This window comes from Cajanus cajan, chromosome 8 (assembly GCF_000230855.2).
Source record: "Cajanus cajan strain Asha chromosome 8, NIPB_CcT2T_4, whole genome shotgun sequence".
Classification (NCBI taxonomy): Eukaryota; Viridiplantae; Streptophyta; class Magnoliopsida; order Fabales; family Fabaceae; genus Cajanus; species Cajanus cajan.
The window spans coordinates 27,525,942-27,546,744 of NC_138524.1; the positions used below are offsets into that span (position 1 = coordinate 27,525,942).

The following is a 20,803-nucleotide window of genomic DNA, read 5'->3' on the forward strand; positions in this document are numbered from 1 at the left end:
TAAAAAATAAAAAAAAATCAGGCCCAACACGTAAAAAACACCGAAGAGCACCTAAATTGGGCTTTAGGAGAGTCCGTTTCAGGTTTCAGCCAAAAAAACGTTTGCACACCCTGGTGGAACTTTGAGTACACTAATTGCCATTTTAATAATAGCTGGAATCAAAAGAAACATGGACTATTTTTTTTTCATTTTTTTGCAAATTATTTTTTGGGTATGCGGGCTGGCCCGCCGGCCCGCCAACCCATCCTTAGGCGGGGCGGGCCAGCATTTTCAGCCCGTTTTTCATCGGCGGGCCAGCCCGTCCCAGCCCATTTTTGACGGGCCATTGGCGGGGCGGGCCAAAACGGGGCGGGCTGGCCCGTTTTGCCACCCATATGTCATAGCAACAAGTCAGCAACCTCTCAATAAATCGTGAGAAAAGGACACAAAAATATGTCAAATGGTGCTAGCAACTATTTCCTCTATTTTTTTTTTGTTTGGCGTTTAAGATTTATGCACAGAAAATGATTAATATTTTAGTTTTTCAAAGTATTTATTACTTATTTTTTTGTTATATTTTTTAGGTCGTTGGAGAAAAAATAGGTAAATTAGAAATTATTAAACACATTATTCAATAAACACACATTAATTATCAAGTTTAGGACACCTTGTGTTACTTTCTTTTCCTATTTTGCCATTGTATTTTGGGGTATATTAGATATTAAGATTTTATTTTGTATTTTTATTTAGCCTTTGTATTATGAGGCAAAATTAGTAGTAGGATTTAATTTAAGACTTAAACCTTGACTTGTAAGGTCAAAGTCCACTTTTCTTCCTTTTTGGATCAAAAGGTATTTTAGTCATTAGGGAGGTGAGAGCTCATTATATTTGAGCTTCATTTAGGTTTCATGTAGGGTACTTGGAGTCTCAAAATTTTGGCCAAAGTCACCCAAGAAACCCTAAGTGCCTTCCTTCCCTCTATTTATACCCTAAACAATCCTCCTTGTGACCACTCAAGAAACCTTCCTTAGTCTCCTAGGACCTCACGCCATATCCTCTCCTCTCTACCCTAGAGTGAGCTTAGGTTCCCTTGTCTAGCCTCTACCAACCCTTGGTGGAGAGAGCTAGCCAAGAGCACCAAAAACATCTTACACCTATTTTTTTTCCTTATTCGCCCACCTTCACCTCCTTATCACCCAATATTGTTTTTCATCACCCTTGAGGAAACATCCAGCCATCATTCTTCATCCTAATCTGTAAAGAAAGAGGGAGCTCCTCCTTGGAAGTCATAGATCACACTATGGAAGGAAGAAGTCCATCAAAAGAGAAGGAAGAAAAAGAAGAGATTCGGGCACAAATTATAAAATAAAATACCCATATAAAGGCAAAAATGTTAAAAAGCATTGAAGTATAAAAGCTAAAATTAAAAAAAATAGTATAAGTAAAGTCTAAAACATAAAACACAAACATGTCAATGCATTATCAACATCGCATCAATGCCATGTTACTCATCACGCAACTAATAATGTAAAATAGTATTTGATTTCATGAATTGTTGAGCAAAAGGCATTTATAAACATTCGACGCTTTAGTTTTGATGATTACAAAGTAATAAACTTGAGTGACTAATATTTGGTTAAGTTATTTCAGGAAGCATGCATCCAAGATGTAGAAGGGATGAAGGCATAAAAATGTTTTATTTAATAACATCTTCTACAAACATGTACAAATGAGATAAGTGTAACTAGGGGTGGCAAATGGATGGATCAAATAATTTTTTTAGATGAATCATATTGGATAGAATAAAAATAATCCATTAGTTTATTTAGATCCAATAAAAATTCACATAAAAATCCAATCCATCCTATCTATTTAAAGTAAAAAATTTATGATGGAAATATGTCAAGGCCAAGGAATCCAAGAGGTGATACATTAAAGGAACCAAGAGGAATGAGATGATTTTGAAGACCTTTTTCTTATGTTTGTAAATATAGTAGTTGCTTTGTATAGGTTTATTTTGCCTTTGTATTAGTGAGACACTTTATTTCATTTTTATAGATCATTATATATTCTTTCTAGGGTAGGTTACTTGGAGACTTTGACTCCATTTAACCTAATCTTGAAGAACACTCTTTTTCTATTTTTTTAGTAGTAGAAGTGGGGTGGCATTTAGTAATGCTTGAGGGTGTGACTAGTAATTTAACTTAGGCAAAATTTTACATATTGGACTCATTTTGCTCCTAATTTTTCATGGATTTGATTTAGCTAGGTCTCATCATTTTTGGATGGACCTAAATAAACCAAACCAAACATTTTTAAAATAATTAAAGTGAGCAAAATGGACCCAAGGCCGCCTAGCTTGCCTAGTTCTTCTTCCTTGGCCGAATTGCTTCTCATTCCTTGAAGCCTTGAGAAGCTTGTGCTACAAGCTTCTCCTTAGCTTGCTTTCCAAGCAAGCTAAGTAAGAAGCTTGCTCCACAAGCCTCTTAACTAGCTTGGACAGTCAAGCAACTCAACCATGGTTCACTTGAACCATGGTTAAAGTTAGCTTGCTCCCTAAGCTACCTCCTTCTGTATATTTGTAACTCCAACCTTTTCCCTCACTTTGGATGAATAATAATCAGAATTTCTCTCAAATTCTCTCTTCCAAAGCCTTAGAATTTCATGGAGAACTTTCTCCCCTAGGTTCCTTCAAAAGGTTTCTAACCTTGGTGCCTTGGTGATATGAACCTAGAGGGATGGATTCATTTTACGGATCTATCTAGGCTAGAATGCTCATAATTAAGAAATTAAAAGAAAAAAAATATGGATTGAGGTAAGAAATGGAAGAACAACACCACAATCCCTAAATATTGATAATTTGAGGAAGATTCGCCACTTTGAATTAGGAAATTCAAGGATAAGAATCAAAAGTAGTTCCTAAAAACCTAGAAAGAGAAAATCCTCTCAATTGGAAAAATATCCAAATTCTGAATAATTCATTCTCTCTCAAATTTTTACAAAAGGTTCCTATTTATAAGCTCAGATGTGCAAGATGACATAAATTCCCACTAACAGTTAATATCCACTAGAATTAACTCCTCACTAGCCCACTAACTAATTAAATTCCACTAAGAAGCCTAAAACACTAATTGTTGGCCTAGGTAATTGGAAAGCCATCTGACTTATTTAATAAAATTGATAAAATAAAAATTACATTAAAAAAATAAGATAATGGACTTATTTAATTATTGAGTCCCAAACTACTTAAATTTCAACCCATTAATCCTTCATCTTTATCATATGACTTTGGGCTTGTTAGTCTTCAATTTTACCTGGCTGGATTCGCATCAAATGGTCTTACTAATGAAATCACCTTCACTCATAAGGAAAAAAATTGTGCTTTATCCTCTCTCACCTCAACAAGTGGTTAAGGATCAAGCACAAATGAAAATTAAAAGAAAAGAAAAGAAAGAAAAAAAAGAAATCAATTTGTTTTGGGAAGAGTAAAGAGGAAGTTGTATCCTCTAAGGGAGTTATGACTAAAGAGAATTGCTTTATCACTAGAAATCCTACAAAAAATATTCTCTTTATTCATAAAAACCTTAACTTTTACCCTCATGTTGCCACTAATCTTGAAGAGGAGATTCACAAATCCATTATCTTTAAAGAAAAGGAATCTCAACTTCAAGATTTAGTGAAGAAGAAGTGGACTTCACTTAGTCCTACTTCTTGTACTATTTCCTTGGTGGTGCCTAAGGTAGATAATTTTCCTGTGTATGACTTTTCCTACTTTAGTTGTTTTAATAAAGCACCCAATTCTTGGAATATATTATTTGATGGATACAACATTTGAGCCTTTAAGGCTCCTTTTGAAACCTTATTCTAATAACTATCCAACAAATAATATATTCCAAAATTGCTTATGAAATTTTCTAGTTGTATTTTCCTTATTTTCTAGGGAATGCCTAGGTTACCACATAGGGTACTTTAGGCAAGATGTTCTAGTTTTTAGGATTAAGTCTTTAGTGTGTTATAGTCATAGTTTTAGCACATTTTTAGGACTTAGTAATATATCTAGATTTTGTTTAGGAGAGGATCCTATTCATTATTCTAGAAGGTCTAGTATCATTAACTTCTTTATTAGGTTCTATGAAAGGATTCCTCTTAGGATACACCTTTCACCTTCATTAATTGACAATGTCACCTCTAATGAATATTATTATATATTTGTAGGTGTGGATGACCATCATGAAGACTCTTGAGATTTGAGGTCAAATCCTTTTTAAGAGGGAGGGGATGATGGAAATATGCCAAGGCCAAGGAATCCAAGAGGTGATACATTAAAGGAACCAAGAGGAATGAGATGATTTTGAAGACCTTTTGCTTATGTTTGTAAATATAGTAGTTGCTTTGTATAGGTTTATTTTGCCTTTGTATTTGTGAGGCACTTTATTTCATTTTTATAGATCATTGTATATTGTTTCTAGGGTAGGTTACTTGGAGACTTTGACTCCATTTAACCTAATCTTGAAGAACACACTTTTTCTATTTTTTCAGTAGTAGAAGTGGGGTGGCATTTAGTAATGCTTGAGGGTGTGACTAGTAATTGAGCCTAGGCAAAATTTTACATATTGGACTCATTTTGCTCCTAATTTTTCATGGATTCGATTTTGCTAGGTCTCATCATTTTTGGATGGACCTACATAAACCAAACAAAACATTTTTTAAATAATTAAAGTGAGCAAAATGGACCCAAGGCCGCCTAGCTTGCCTAGTTCTTCTTCCTTGGCCGAATTACTTCTCATTCCTTGAAGCCTTGAGAAGCTTGTGCTACAAGCTTCTCCTTAGCTTGCTTTCCAAGCAAGCTAAGTAAGAAGTTTGCTCCACAAGCCTCTTAACTAGCTTGGACGGTCAAGCAACTCAACCATGATTCACTTGAACCATAGTTAAAGTTAGCTTGCTCCCTAAGCTACCTCCTTCTATATATTTGTAACTCCAACCTTTTCCCTCACTTTGGATGAATAATAATCAGAATTTCTCTCAAATTCTCTCTTCCAAAGCCTTAGAATTTCGTGGAGAACTTTCTTCCATAGGTTCCTTCACAAAGGTTTCCAACCTTGGTGCCTTGGTGCCTCAATCTTCTAGCTTCTTGAAGAAGCTATCGAACCTCTATGTTGCTTCTCCACCATTGAAGCTTCTTCAAGGTTTTTCTCTCTTCATTGGCATGTCAACCTCAAGAGAAGAAAGGGATTGAAGGTGGAGAGTGAAGAAGAATATCAACCACTTTTACTCACTTCCATCAATTTATCTAATACATCCATTAACTTTTTCATGGATGGATATTCGATCCATCCATAAAAGTAATATCTTAAAATTAAATAATTTTTATTTTTGAAATATTTTATCTCTCTTTTCTTTATAAGTCATTACATTTTTATATATAGTCTTTTAAAATTCATAAGACTTTTTTATGTCAAAATAATTTTTTAAAATCTCAATCCAATAAACATCTCATAATATAATCCAATGGATTTTGAAAAGTAGTGGATGGATAATTAACCATTCATAAAGTTAAATAGATAGATTGAATCTGATCCATTATTTATTTTTATTATAATGGATGGATTGAATGAATTTACTTGTGGATGGATTGGATCAATGATGGATAAATAAATTCATTTTTCACTCCTAAGTGTAACACATACTAATTAGGATAGTTAGCATTTGCTTCCAACGTCCAATGCATTATTACAAGCATTTGTGTCCTATAAGTGTTCACAAGTCCAAAGCTTGTTTGAACGTTTCACATCCTTAAAAGTCATATTCAAATGTTTAAAAAGTTTGTCTTATAAGTTCTCTAGTAATCTATGGATGTTATAAAAATAAAGCATAATCACATAGAAGCGAATTAATAAATTAATTCAATTGAAGATTAAGAAAACAACTTCATCATGTCAATTTTCAAATAATTCAATTATTTTAAAGTTCTATTAATTGAAAGAGTTTGATCATGTAACTTTTAATGAACTAAGATAAGAATTAGAAACATTAAAATAATACCACAAATTAAAAAGAAACAATTCATGAATTCATCGTTGGAGGTTCATAAGGAACAATTACATCACAACTCTAGAAAAAGAGGAAGAGAGAAAATGCAAAACTAAAACTAAAAATTGAATAAAAATTGGATGATTACAATGTGTTTTGGACATCCTTATTTATAGGCAAAAATTAAGATGAACTCTTGAAGCACGATCGTGCATATCAGAAAGCACGACTGTGCATACCAGATAGCACAATCATGCTTAATAACTTGGGCTTTAGCCCATTTTAGGGAGCATGGGCATGCTTGGTGTTCTAAAGGAAGCACAATCGTACATATTGGTAAGCACGATTGTTCTTAATATTTTGGGCTTGGGCCTGTTTTAGGGAGCATGGATGTGCTTGGTGTTTTGAAGGAAGCATGATCGTGCATATTGGTAAGCACAATTATGCTTAATATTCTAGTTGTACATAGTGGCATACTTCTCTAGAAGCACAGTCATGCACAAGTCAAGCACAATCATGTATATTGTCAACCTTCATATTTACTCCATTTTATCCCTTGATTGCCCTAATGTCATTCTTTTTTGAATTTTTCCTATTTGTTGCACACTTAATAAAAGAAGTGAAATATTGCCAAAGATTTCACATTAATTTTAGGCAAAACAATAAATATAGGTTATTACGCAACATTTTGAGGGTTTAACACCGTTAGAATCTTAAAATCAAATTGAAAACCTCATTTTTTTTTAGTTGTCTATATTTGTTAGCCACTAGAAATTTTTTGGTGACATGTCACGATTGTTAATTTTTCTTTTTCATTACAACAAATTGAGAATTCAAGGTGAAGGCTTAAAAATAAGTTGGTTTCATCTCATTGTCATTTACTCATTAAAGACCTATTAGTTGAATCATAGGTTATAATTTAGTTTTTTTTTTTGTATATACTTGTCTAGTTGTTTGGTTGGAACATGTTACATAAAAAAACAACCTTCTTATCATCTAAAATAGAAAAGAAAAACAAATTGAAATTGATATTGATTCTCAAAAAAGTGCTATTGATAATTTTTTTTGTTACATCCTATAATTCTCTCTTCAAAATAATGCAAATATAGATAATCTAGACTCTAAAGCTAAAAATTTTGAGAATGAAAAACTATATAAGAATAATGAAGAGTCTAAAATTTTAGTTGAAAATAGTGAAAATGAAGATGATTATCATGATAAAACCAAATATTTTAATAAAAAATTAATATATTCATGTAGGACAACCTAGTTAGTACAGTTCATTAGATATTTATGATCTAATAACATGTTATAACCTTAGAAGTGATTTACAAGATAAATTACTAAAAAATGGTACTAAATGAGATATGTTTATTGTGAATGATCCCAAGAATACTTTTGATAGCCTAATAATTTTACAATATAAAAAAATACAAAGACAATATTTAAATAATTGAGGACATCATGTTTTTTTGGTTTGCTCAGGACCTTAAAAACCACAATATCAACCCTACTAGGACTGACAGTAAAGACTATTTAGTTGCAAAAGTTTTCAAATTAGTGAAACATTTCGAGTTTAAAAGTAACTAGATATAACTTAGGTTGAATGAACCAATATAAAAATATCTTGTATCTTTACCTTATCAGTCTCCCTCACGCTTTTTGGACAAAGTTCTTTTATAAACATATTTTTTTTAACTTACAAAAGGTTTTATAAAATACATTCACACACATTCAACCTCCCCCTTTCCTTCTATATGTTTCTTTTAACCTTCATGAACAAACTAAAAATATTCATATAGATACTAAATCAAATAATTTATAAGTGTGTAAAATAAAAAATAAAATAAAAGATTCTATAAGTATAGACCAAATGAGTAATTAAACATTTTTTTATTCAACAATGATTTCCATAACTTATAATTAAATATTTTTAAATTTTAAATTTTAAATTAAGTTTAAATTAGATATTAAATCATCTAAAATTATAACTATTAGATTTTAAAATTTAAATTAAACTAGTATTTCACATTTCACAAACTAAATGTTTATTATATATAACAAAAGATTATAATAAATTATATAGAAAAATAAATAATATATTTAAATAAATAAATTATATTAAAATTTTATATAAATAAACATTTTGAAACATAAATTAAATTTAAAACTTGTGATAAATAATTTAAACTACAACACAAAACTCTAGTAGATCGAGGTTTGGTGGCCTCATTCGAAACCACCTAGGTCAATGGCTTACAGGTTTTTCAGAATCATGTGGCATTATTACAAAGCTCAATGCAAAACTCTTTGGTTTATACCATGGTCTTCACACCACTTTGAACAAAGGTTTCCAAAACGTCATATGTGAATCCAGTTCACTATCTATAAGCAACCCTCACCTCTAAGATTTGTCAGATACCCTCATATGATGGACACCTTAATATTCAACACAATTATAGAGAAGACAGTGCTTACATAGACTGGCTACCAAAACATTGTTCCTCTTTCACAAATGAAGAGATGGTTACATGAAATATATGTCCACAACCTTCATCCCAACAGCTCATCAGATGTCTTAGGCAAATATTATATAATTCGGTTGAAATTGCTGGTGTTTAATATAGGGGTTAATTATAATAATTATTTTAATAATAATTTTTTACCTATAAAAAAATATTACTAAGACAACCATAATGAAAATCAAACTTAGATTTCCATATAGCTTCCCCTACGCCTAACATCTTTCCCCAGCCACTAAACCAACCCTAGTGGTTATTTTAATAATAAATATGATATTATATTCAAATTAAATACTTATCTATTTTAAATTTTAACAAATCTTATTACCTCTAATTTTAATAAATTTATTTTAATTTATATAATTAAATTACTATCTCCAATCCCAATTATAAGTAACAGACAAATCATTAACACCAAGAAAAATAATTAAAAGGGTCATAAATTTCAATTTTGTTCCAAAAATACTATTTCTTTTAAGTGATTGTTATATTTAATGCAAGTTATAGGTAAATTCATAGAAAATAACATTAGCAATTAATTAAAGATATAAAAAAAAACTATCTTAAGTAACCTTAAAAACTAATAATTGTTGCTCATAATTAAAAATAAAGAAAAATTCAGTCTTGTTGCTTATAATTAAGACCAAGATTTAGTAGTATAAAAAAACAGTTACTCTTTATTTTCACTGGGATTAAAATGCTGACATACATGTGTGCAAAAGCTGGTAAAGTCAACAGAATTTCGTCTTCGCAAATCTCACAATGATTCTGTATGTTGGTTAATCATTCTCCTAATAATTTTACGGATCTTACAAATGAGTTTCTTAAAGTAATGATTAAGAAATAAATGAACCAAAAAAATCTTATTAAAATTAATTACATGAAAATTATGATGTGCAGTAATATCACTTTTTTTTAATAAACCTTTTAATTTGTACTCGAAGGACATAGTCATCTCTATAATTTTATTTGTCACAATCACAATGTAATAAGTATTAAATGCTCTCTATGTTTTAAGATATTAAATGCTTTGATGATTCATTACTTAAAGGCAGCTCTAACCTAGTTACTTTATTAGCTATATCTACCCTTAAATTTGTAGATTTTAGTTTCACCGTGAGAGGAATTATAGAAAGGAAAAAAATGTCATAAAAAGTTTCGACAAAAATGGAGGGGGGTGAATAGATATTTATAAAATAAATAAAAGTTGCACATGGCACAATTTTTTATGCAGTTTAATCTTCAAGAATGTATCGGTTCCTTCTTGCGCCGAATGCCAATCTCTGTAAGGTTACCAAAAAGGAAGCATTAAGTTCTAAACAAGATTGAAATGCTAGATTATGTTATGGAAATTGAGCCCATGCTATATAGCCTGTAAGCAAAAGAGAACACGTGCATGGGTGAAATGAAGTGATAATGCATGCAATGCAAGTTGACTACTGTGGATTATGCTTTATCTTAACTGAAAATATCTGCGAATAGGCTTTCAAACCAGTGAGAAATTTAATGTATGTTGGCTTCATTGATCCATTAGCAGGGATGGATCTTATATTTGGAACCAAGTATTCTGCAACCTGCCAATCGCCACAGCATAGGATAAATGAGCTGAATTTGTCATCCAACAAATAAAGTAGAAATCACACATACCATGTATATATGATCATATAGGAAAATATATGGCTAAAGAATTACATTTCACTTATATATCTCTGTAATATATGAATTTCTACGTAAATGAATGCTTTCCAGTGCTGAATTTTAGTTATGGAAACGGGTTCCAGCTAAAGTTTTAAATTGGTCATCGTGGTCCTTAATATTGAGGGGAATTGCAGGCAAACGCAGTCACAATTGCAATCGCCTTGAGTTAAAAAAAACCTTGAGGTTACAACAAAAATCGCAGTCGTGGACTGTCTTTAAAACCTTTGTTACAGCAGTATAGGGAAAAATAGCAGTTAGTTATGATTATTAATCAATTCCATTTGATTAGATTTTTTTGTGGAGATATTCCATTTAATTAGTTTACTATCATGTAAATCATATCCCATCAGTTTAGGCAATTTATTGATCGCTGACTGAAGTTTAAGCAGTCTATATCTGTGTCAAGGGGAGAATATTTCTCCTTCCTTTTTAGCTATTAATTTCCTGCACAGCTTACTATATATCTATAACTCAGGATTCTGAATACAATCATCACTAGAAGGAAAACATTTTCCTTAAACTAAGGTCATGTTTGGGTAAACTTTTTGAGAAACATTTATACGGGAGAAAAATAGTATGGAAAAATGAAATGAGTTTTTCCATAAGTTAAAATTAGTTTCTACATTAGCTAATTTACAGAAGTTTTCTCCTATTAACTTCTCTAAAATCTTATTTTTAACTTATGCATAAGCTAGTTTTAACTTATAAAAAAACTCATTTCAATTTTTCTTTCTATTTTCCTCTCTTAGAAGTGCCTGGATAAACTTATTCAAACAAGTCCTATATCAGAGTCTATATGACCAAGTGGTCTAGAGTTTGACCCTTGCCTACACATTTTCTAATTAAAAGAAGGTTGAACTATAGCACAAGGTAGATGGGCTTATGATTTGTCCAGGCTTCAAACCCTTTGAGGGGCATGCTCGAGGATTTTATTTGTAATATATAATAAATTATTATGGCTCTTTCACTAGAGTTTATTAGCATGAATTTAGTCATAAAAAGCAAGAAATTTATGCAACATGAATGAGCAAATAATCTCTGATGATGATCAACAATGGTACACCACAGGGCACGGTGCTAGCTTGTCTATCACCATCCCTGCTATAAAATTCTTACCACTTCGGCTGGTTCAGCCAAGACATTGATGAAAAACTTTGCCTGAAAATAGCAAATAAGTCAGTTAGTCCTAAACACGAGGTAAGAATAATAATATAACTTGGTTAAATATCTACCTGCTTTGTATTAACACCAGACATGAGAAGATCCGTTGTAACCATTCCTGGCTGCAACATTGAAAAGGAAAAGAAAAACAAACAACAATTGGCAACATGCATGGGATCATAAACCGCTAAAACTTTAAAGGAAGTCCTTCATAATGTGTTTCATCTATTTAAGGTGAAACATGGAGAAATAGAAGAAAATATTAGAGCACACTAAATAGCCACATTTAAATAAGAAAACCTTTTAAGCGAGATGTATTCAGAAAATTAAGATATTTTGTGGTAATAGCTTTCAAATAGAAGCATTTGGTATTGAAGATTGTGTTTATGATTAAACTTCCACTAATTCTTTTAATCCGGTGAGGCCAAATTCTTCTTCAAGCCTTTCTCCTTTCAAGGATTTTATACCTTCTTTATTAATTTTTTATTTTTCTATCCCTTTTCTTTAATATCTCATGATTATCATCTAGTAAGCTTGTACGACAATTTAATGTTAATATTGGCACTACAACACTTGAGTATTCTTTAGGAAATCAAATTCATCTACATTTCAAAACATGATCTGCAAAAGCAAATATGCACTCTCAAATATCATCTGCTTTTTTATAATTTGAATGAGATCTTGATGTATTGCTCAAGGGCCGATGGATATCTAATAGGATTGCACAAATTAATAACAAAGGATTGTAATACATCTAATTTATTCAAGTTTATAATGGATCAGTACATAATACCATTTTGATTACTATTAAATCTCTAGATACTGATCATAAGTCATTAAATAATCCAAATATTTCACAATGTTTATTCATGGATAGGTTACCTATTTATTAATCCAGGGTCCAGATGAATAACATCAATGTTTACTGCGGTGCAATTTTGGTCCCTCTGGTTTGGACAACACGTAATTTTGGTTCCCAAGTTCTTTCAAGTCAATTGAGTCCTACTTTTAAATATAAGCAAATTTGGCCCTGCTATCAACTTTCTTTCACCTATAAACTTCTACTCAAAATATTCACAAATTGATTTAAATCTTTTTACTCAATTCTCCAATTAAAACATCAAATATCACAAAATAAAATCATTTTCCCTCTTCAAACCCTAATTTCACATCCTATAAAATCCTTCAATTGTCACTGAAGTTCTTCTAAACCTTCAAAATTATTTCGTATCCCAAATCCATCATATGTCCTCATGTATTTGTATAGAATAATAATTTGGGTTTTATTATTGTTGTTGTATGAGTAAGACTAACATAATTATTTAACCCAGTGGATAAGCACGGGTTTTATTATTGTTGCTGCAAGGATAACATAACTTTGCTTCAACTTCCTTCACAATGTACAAGGTAATAAATATTTGTGTGCTTTCAAGCCTGCAACTCAGTAAATGAGGTTGTAATTGTTAAGGGGTTCATTCAGTTCCAGTAAAACAATAATAAGCACTAGATGACTCTGCACATCAAAAAGCATGTCAAATTATTAATTCTTTTCAGGAAGAGATGTTAAATTTATTAAATGAATTAATAACTATGACAATACTTAAATTGGAGTAACATGCAAGTTTTCATTTCCATGCATCCATGCCCATCATATATTATGATAGGATATGAAAAGAAAAACATACCGAAAGATTATGCACCACCACATTTTTAACATCTTGCATCTGCAATTCTGCCTGTGAAATATCAAGAAAACTGTCTTACATGTGTATACATTTATGTCCATACTCCATACCCATAATTATAATTCTTATTCAAACAAAGAAAGTATCTTTATCAGATAAGGAGTGCTAAGTTTCCATATTATCTTGTGCCTAAATAATTTTATTAAAGTACACATGATAACTGAAGGCATTCCTGCACACCAAATGTCTCATGGATTAATAGACAGGAGAAAAGAAAACTCTTTACAAGCATAAAACTCCAATAAATAGCTACAAATGTCAAAATACCATGCTGTAAGCAGCTAAGGAGTTTTGGTAGAATAATCTAACTTTCAATTCTATTAGATATGATCTAGCATTGTAGGTCTACTCAGGAGGCCCAACAAAGTCAATCTAGTTTTGCTGATTGTTCTATGTTGGGAGACAATTCAAATTTCAAAATAGATGGAGTTGGTAAAAATTCAAGAGAAGTTATTTTAGGAATTTGTAATGTTAAGTTATTTTGATTTACAGATTTTATCAATTTGTTTAATTTGGGAATTTGTTTCCTTTTTAAAATTAGGATGATAATAATATTTGAATTTTGTGTTACAGTTTAACTCTATATATAGAGCCAATAAATAACACCCTAGTATGTGTTCCACTTAAGGTTTTTGGACATATGGGTAATTTTATTGTATGGGAAGAAGTTTTCCTAACATTCAGCAATATTTTGTGATATCCTAATTTCCTTTAAACACCAAGAATTACATTAAGAGAATGACACTAGGTGGGGTCAGCTACATGAATAAAACCCACATTGTATTATAAATTAAGTGTATAGACAAATCCTTGCGCTCTAAACCCTTCTTAAAAGCTTCGCCTATAGCTTTTCTTAGTTTCCCTCCTGACTAAGGCCTCCACAAGTCTTCTCCATATAATGCCCAGACCACCTACAGCAAGATTTTTCATTTTCTTTCTAAATAAAAGGTGATATCCAACTTTCTCTCAAATGCATTCAGTTATAATTCAATCTATTCTAGTATGTACATTCATCGTTGCAACATTCTTATCCTTGCTACTGATCCTAACTTGTCAAAACATTTAGAGAATATAATGATGCATTGCATTTAGTTGATAATTAGGAAGATTTTAGTAAGGATTACTTCCGTTAATAGTTGCAACGATGAATATCCTTTATTTTTGTTTATGTCATTGCATATTGTGTTTTTTGTTGAACTTGTTGTATGCCTTGGGTATTTTTCATGTGTGTAGGAGCTATATTGCTGGATATTTGGTGCTAAATTGAAGTTTTTAGTGCATATTTGACCTTCAAAACCTAGCATGACCATCAAGAACCAGTTTGGAAGGAGAAAGAAAATTTTGGACTAGAGGCAACTGGCATGAGCGTGCCATCCATCCTCATGCCCATGCAGATCAGCTTGCTAGAGATGAAACCATTGCAGCATTTGGCATGGGCGTGCCATCCACCCGCATGCCATGCAGATTAGCTTGCCCTCCCTTACCATGCTGAAAGCACACCTGGCACAGTCTTGTCAGTTAGCTTGTTATGTAATTTTTGAAAGCTGAACAGATTGGAAACCTAGATTTCAAATAGATATTAAAAACACTAAAAGAGGAGGGATTGGTTATTTATTACGTTTCAGACAGAGAGTGAAAGCAAGATCAAGAATTTATTTTGTCCTTCTCTTCTTGTTTGTCTATCTCTCTTCGATTTTTATGTTCTCTTGAGAATTGTTCATGAACATGTGTGAGTAGTTCCTGTGTTTCTAGGATTGGGGCTAAGCCCTTGACAATGTTTATTTTAATTTAATTTCTTTAAGGTTCCTTACTTTACTTTTGATTCTTCACTATTGGTTTATCTATGTTAACAATTAGCTACCTTTTAGCATAATTAGAAACACATGAGGAAGAAATGAAAATAGAACCTAACGCATTGGACATATAATTGACAATTTTAATTCACGACAATAAAATTAATCCCATGCGGGTGAAACAAATTAGCAAAAAACTTAATGGGTCTAATTAAACAGTCACCACAACAGTAGGGAAAAATTCAAATAGATACACCTTCATCTCTTAAAAAAGAATAAAGGTTAACTTAAGTTAATTTGCCTTGTGATAAATTTCTACCATTTAATTTTTCAATGTTTCACATTAATTTGTTTTTGAATTTTTCAAAATTTTTAAAAAAAAGTAAATAATGTGCAAACCTACGTTCTTTAAGAATTTTGATCCTCCAAAATATTTCTGGTCAAAAGTAAATAATGTGCAAAGTATATTATTACCTTATATATTATTATAAAATTTGTATTCAACATACTATCTTATATATAATTATAAAAATTTTGATATTAAAATTTAAAGTATATCATTAAGTAAAAAAATTAAAACTTAAATTATTATTATATAAATATATTTTAAAGAAAAATGTGTGAATAAAATTATAATTTTTTATGTCAAAAAAAATCATTCTTATTTAAAAAATATAATGTTTTATTTATAATTTTAAGATAGTCACTACACAAATAAAAACATTATATTTAGTTAAAATTATAATTTTAATAATTGATCAAAATTAAACAATTAAATAAAATTATGTGTAGTTTTAATGAAATAATACTTTTTCATTTTAATATAACTTATATCCTATCCTACCGGTCTATATCAAATAGAGGACATATAATACAAAGATGTTATTTGACTTGTTATCCTGATGTGCATGAAATATTGGATATAATTAAAGATTTAAAGTTTGTCCTACTTTTACCCATTCTCATATCTTATATTATTTTATCATATCATATCCTAATCACCAAATGGACTCATAAGCAACAGAACACACATGGACATGAAATGATTAGAATCGTGCATGAACTGAATATTAATTTTAACATACAAAAAATTAACCTGTAATGACTTTGTTAAATGCACCACACTTCTCTTTGTTGCTCCATATGCAGCAAACCTAAGAAATAAAGGCAGAAATCACGAACTTTCACCATGGCACATATAAGACTGGTGATAATTTTGTAAGAAGTTGACTAAGATTATGATTTAAAGTGGAATCCACAATGCATTTTGGATTTCATCCAAAATCCTAACTTAAATTAACACCACCTATAATATGCTACCTGCTAGGCTTTGCAAGTATTTGTATAGATTATAAGAATTATTAAAGTGAAGAAGAGCTCACAATCAATCGCTTACATCAAAACTAGAGCAAAACCAATGTCACTACATCAGACAGCAGCATTGTTTACCAAATGGTTAACAAGAACTGCTTTAGTATGCCCACTAGAAACTGATTAACGATTATTTAGCATCCAAAATTCTTTTTTCTTACATTGCTAACCAACTCATACAACTATACAAGACTTTTGGCCCAAAAAAACACTATAGAAGTGAATCTTTCTAGATTTGTAGACACAGGAAGTAGTATGCATCAATAAGCAACCTTGCCTAATTTGGCAGTCAGTCCCAGCAGACAATAGCAAATAAACAACACCATTTAAATATTACTAGCAGAAAATTGCACCAAATCAAACGAATGGAATGCTCCAATAAAGTCAAGAAAGTACCTGGGAGTTGGTCTTCCATCTGAACCTGCTCCATCAATATTGAAAATATGACCTCCACGAGGCTGGCTCACCATCATCTTAATTGCCTAAATTGAAACTAAATATATATGCATAACAGTGCACCCACTTTGTTCATATTTCATAGTATCTCTTAGATGAGAATATCTTTTACCTCTCGACAACATATCATCAAGCCAAGTGTATTTGTTGTAACAACCTCACTGCAAGCAGACGATAAAGAAATTCAAAAAAAAAAATTGTTATAATTTAAAATTTTGAAATTTAGGGTTAAAGGTGCAACGAAGCTCACACAAGATCTTCATCTGAAGCCTCAACAAGTGGCTTATAGCTATATGCATTTGATCCAGCGTTGTTGATCTGCATCAATATCAAAACAAGAATAGAATTAGTATACTTTTAACAAACATATTCAATGAAAGGCTGGAATTTAAAATAAAAAATTGATTAAAAAAAACAGCTATAAGAAGGGGGAGCATTTATGACAGCATGGAAGGGAAATGCTTGTTGCTTGGTGTAAAAGAGAGCTAACAGTAAATGTCATTTATGACACAAGATGGCCAGAGAATTCTACAAAGCTATCTAAAGTGTTGACTCCATAGGGGCTAACACGAGCAAACTAAAACACAAAAAACTTCAAGTTTTAGGGACTAAAACTTGAAGTTTTTGCTATATAGGAACTAAAACCTAAAATGAGAACAACTATAGGAACCAAGTGAATAATTTAACCTTAATAAAACATAAGTTTCCAGGTACTGCTGGCAAACATTTACTAGAGTCAGGTCTCAGGTTCAAGTTCCACTAAAAGTAAGTAAAAAGTAAATAATGATGTGGATAGCAATATAAATCCACCTTCCAAATAGGTCATTAGCTAAATTCAGTCTATATTTAGACTGTGTGCCTAAGCAAACTTTTCATGAAAGATGTTAGCACAGTAGCAGATTGTCAAGCAAGCCATTATTACTAATTCACAGTAAAAGAAAACACATTCTATGCTATATAATGCCATTGAACTTATCATAATATGGCATCTGCATTGCAGAAAAGTAGTTTCAAAAATCATTTCTCTGGTCCAACTTATAATTTTGTTAAGAACAGCAGCTTATATAGTTGATCAGACCATGACTTCAACAATGAGAACTAGTTAAAGTTACATCTTCACAATATTTTCCCACCATTATATGCAAAATAAACAATCACAATAGGAAAAATAAATCGGACATTAATACCCATATATCAATGTATTTCAACTTTTCTCGAGCAAATGAAACTAAATTCTTCACATCCTCTGCATTTCTCACATCACATGCAGTTCCCTGCAGGAAACAAAGTGTGAAGATGAGGACACCAACCAGCTATGTACTTAACATACATGTGCTACTAACAATTGACAAAGAAGTTTAAGAGGAGGTACCCACACATGCTGCTCCCCAAATTCTACTTTCAAGCTCTGGACAGCTGTCTCTACCCTTTCAACTATTAAATGAAAACCAAGATACAGAAAAACACAACAAAATCAGATAAATAAGAATGTAAAATACCTTAAATTTCAGAAATATGTTTTAAAGTAAGTTAAAATTTCAAGAGAAAGAACAAATGACAAGGAGCGGGACTAACATAAAGGAAACAAATATCCATGGATAATAATCTGACAGAACATATATCTTAAAAAATTATAATAGAATAATTGATACATCTCATGCTTTAACACCAAAAACTAAAAAGTAGTTCCATTCTTTTCCTGAAGAAACTTTTAAACAACAAAATGCCATCAAGCCCTAAAGAACTTGATAAATAGCATATGAATAAGTTTTTGGTAACAAAAGTGGAGGAAGCTGGGCAGAGAATCCAAATTATTTTTTTTCAATTTTGACCAACATAATTGGAAGGAAAGGGGAAAACAGAAAAGGCAATCACCAATGAATCGGTGATATAAAATTTGAAATAGAATAAGCATATGTAATCATGAAATAAACAAACTGCATGGTTGAAACATTGAAACACCAAGAGTGACTCCACACCTGATCTCGAGCAAACCACAACATTGTCACCAGCTTTTAGAAACTCTTTCGCCAAAGCATACCCTATTCCTGAATCATATAAAAAATATAACACCAACAGAAAATAAGTCAGAAAATATTGTTAAGAAAACTATTATAATGTGCACTCACTTGTGTAAATGTATTTGGGTGTGTTTGACACACAGTTAAAAATAAGAAAATAGTACAAGAAGATCAACACACAAGACATATTTTATCATGTTCATTATTTGATGACCAATAAACAGGACATATAAAATAATGCAAAATTCCAACATTATCCTTCTTAATAATAATTATCTTAAAAAAATTTATACTAATTATTTTAATCTATAATCTATAATCTATAATATAATATAATATATATATATATATATATATATATATTCTTATATTCTAGAAACAACAGCTAGTGTTTGCTAGAAACTAACTTTAAACAAAATTAGGGAATAAAAGGATATGTAACTGTTTTTGGTCTCCACTTTTTAGTGGACCATTATACTCCTTAGATGTAAAAAAAAAAATTATATTCTCTTTGAATAACTATACACAACTTTCTAATATTATGTATGTGCATAACTATTAAAGTCACAAGCAATTCCTCTAGTTTTCTTTTAAATATTTTTTAATTATTCTAGTATATAAAAAGACGATAGTCTGAATTGGTATATTTTTTTTTAAAATGATTTTATTTTTAAATTTGAAATAATAAAAAATAATAATTATTCTTACAAATTTAAAAATTCAATTCAAGACTTTGAAGTTTGAGTATAAAAATAGTAAAAGTTAGTTTTTTAAATATTAGTAATTTTTAAATATTTTTATTAAATAAAATATAGAATTACGAAAGTATTATAAGAACTAGTAAACAGTACTGACAATCTATACCTGTTAATAAAGGGATATTAGATATTGGGTATGTAACTGCTTCCGTTTTTTTTTTTTTAATATTATACCTCTCATATATAAAAATAAACAAATTCTTGTATTCTATCTATATAATTATATACAATTTGTGTAATTATTGACACGATGTACAGTACCTCGATCTCTATAGTGGATAATGATGAGAATGACACCGATAAAAGTGGGGATAAATATTTTATAATAAAAACAATATTTTAGATTTAAAAGGAGTAATTTAAATTAAAATCATGATATAAGAAGGAACAGATAAGAAAATGAGAACATGAAAGTAAGAGATAACGGGGAGACATGTTTGGGAATTTGGCAGGAATAGGATAATGCAGGAAATGAGAGAAGAAGAAGCGAAGAATGAGAAGAGTAAATAGAAAGAACCTTTGGTAGAGCCAGTGATCAAAACGTTGTAAGGAGGGAGCGAGTTGGGAGAAGCCTTGGCGAGAAAAGTAGGAGAGGTGGAGTTGGTGAAAGCGAAGGAGGTGGTGGCGAAGGAGAGGTTTTGGCGGGAAGCAACGGTGTAGGGTTTGAATAGGGAAGGGGAAGAGGGCGAAGAGAGGGTTGGGTAGGGAAAGTGGAAGGAGAGAGTGGGAGTGGGAGTGGCAGTGGCAGTGGCAGTGGTAGCCATTGATTTTGATGCCAAATGCGAATGAAATTCAGAATTCGGAATGGGAAGCAAAGAAAGAACGGATAGTTCCGCTTAGCCACGTGCCAACCACACATGCGGGTGTGCCACGCATCTTTACAATCACGTGTTTGTACACACTTAAATATATTTTTAGTTATTTAAATTTAGAATAAATTTATTTTTATTCTTTAAATTTAAAATTATTATTTTTAGTGTCTGTAATTTTAAAAAAATTTATTTTAATTCTTGTATTCAAATTTTGTTAAGAAATTTATCAAATTTTATTATATAAAATTTAATGTCCTATTATGAATACATCATATTAAATTATTTAGATATGTTATTTGTGATTTGAGATATTAAAATAAAATTTTTAAAAATTGCATGCACTAAAAATAATAATTTAAAATTTGTGAGACCAAGAATAAATTTATCTTAAATTTAAATAATTAAACACATATTTAACTTATTTGTGAATCACTAAATTGGCTAATTTTACATGTTT

At 30.8% G+C, this 20,803-nt stretch overlaps 1 protein-coding gene across 1 annotated transcript; it reads right to left on the minus strand.

Moving 5' to 3' along the window:
- Positions 1-9,657: 9,657 nt before the first annotated feature.
- NOL (NYC1-like protein) lies at positions 9,658-20,384 on the minus strand. Its single transcript, XM_020375539.3, has 13 exons — positions 20,052-20,384; positions 18,735-18,803; positions 18,128-18,189; positions 17,943-18,029; positions 17,006-17,073; positions 16,868-16,916; positions 16,696-16,781; positions 16,025-16,082; positions 13,076-13,126; positions 11,462-11,512; positions 11,346-11,387; positions 9,995-10,105; positions 9,658-9,814 (listed from the first exon to the last, which is right to left on the minus strand). The coding sequence occupies exons 1-13, from the start codon at positions 20,296-20,298 to the stop codon at positions 9,767-9,769; spliced, it is 1,029 nt and encodes a 342-aa protein (XP_020231128.2). The 5' UTR covers positions 20,299-20,384; the 3' UTR covers positions 9,658-9,766.
- Positions 20,385-20,803: the final 419 nt, after the last annotated feature.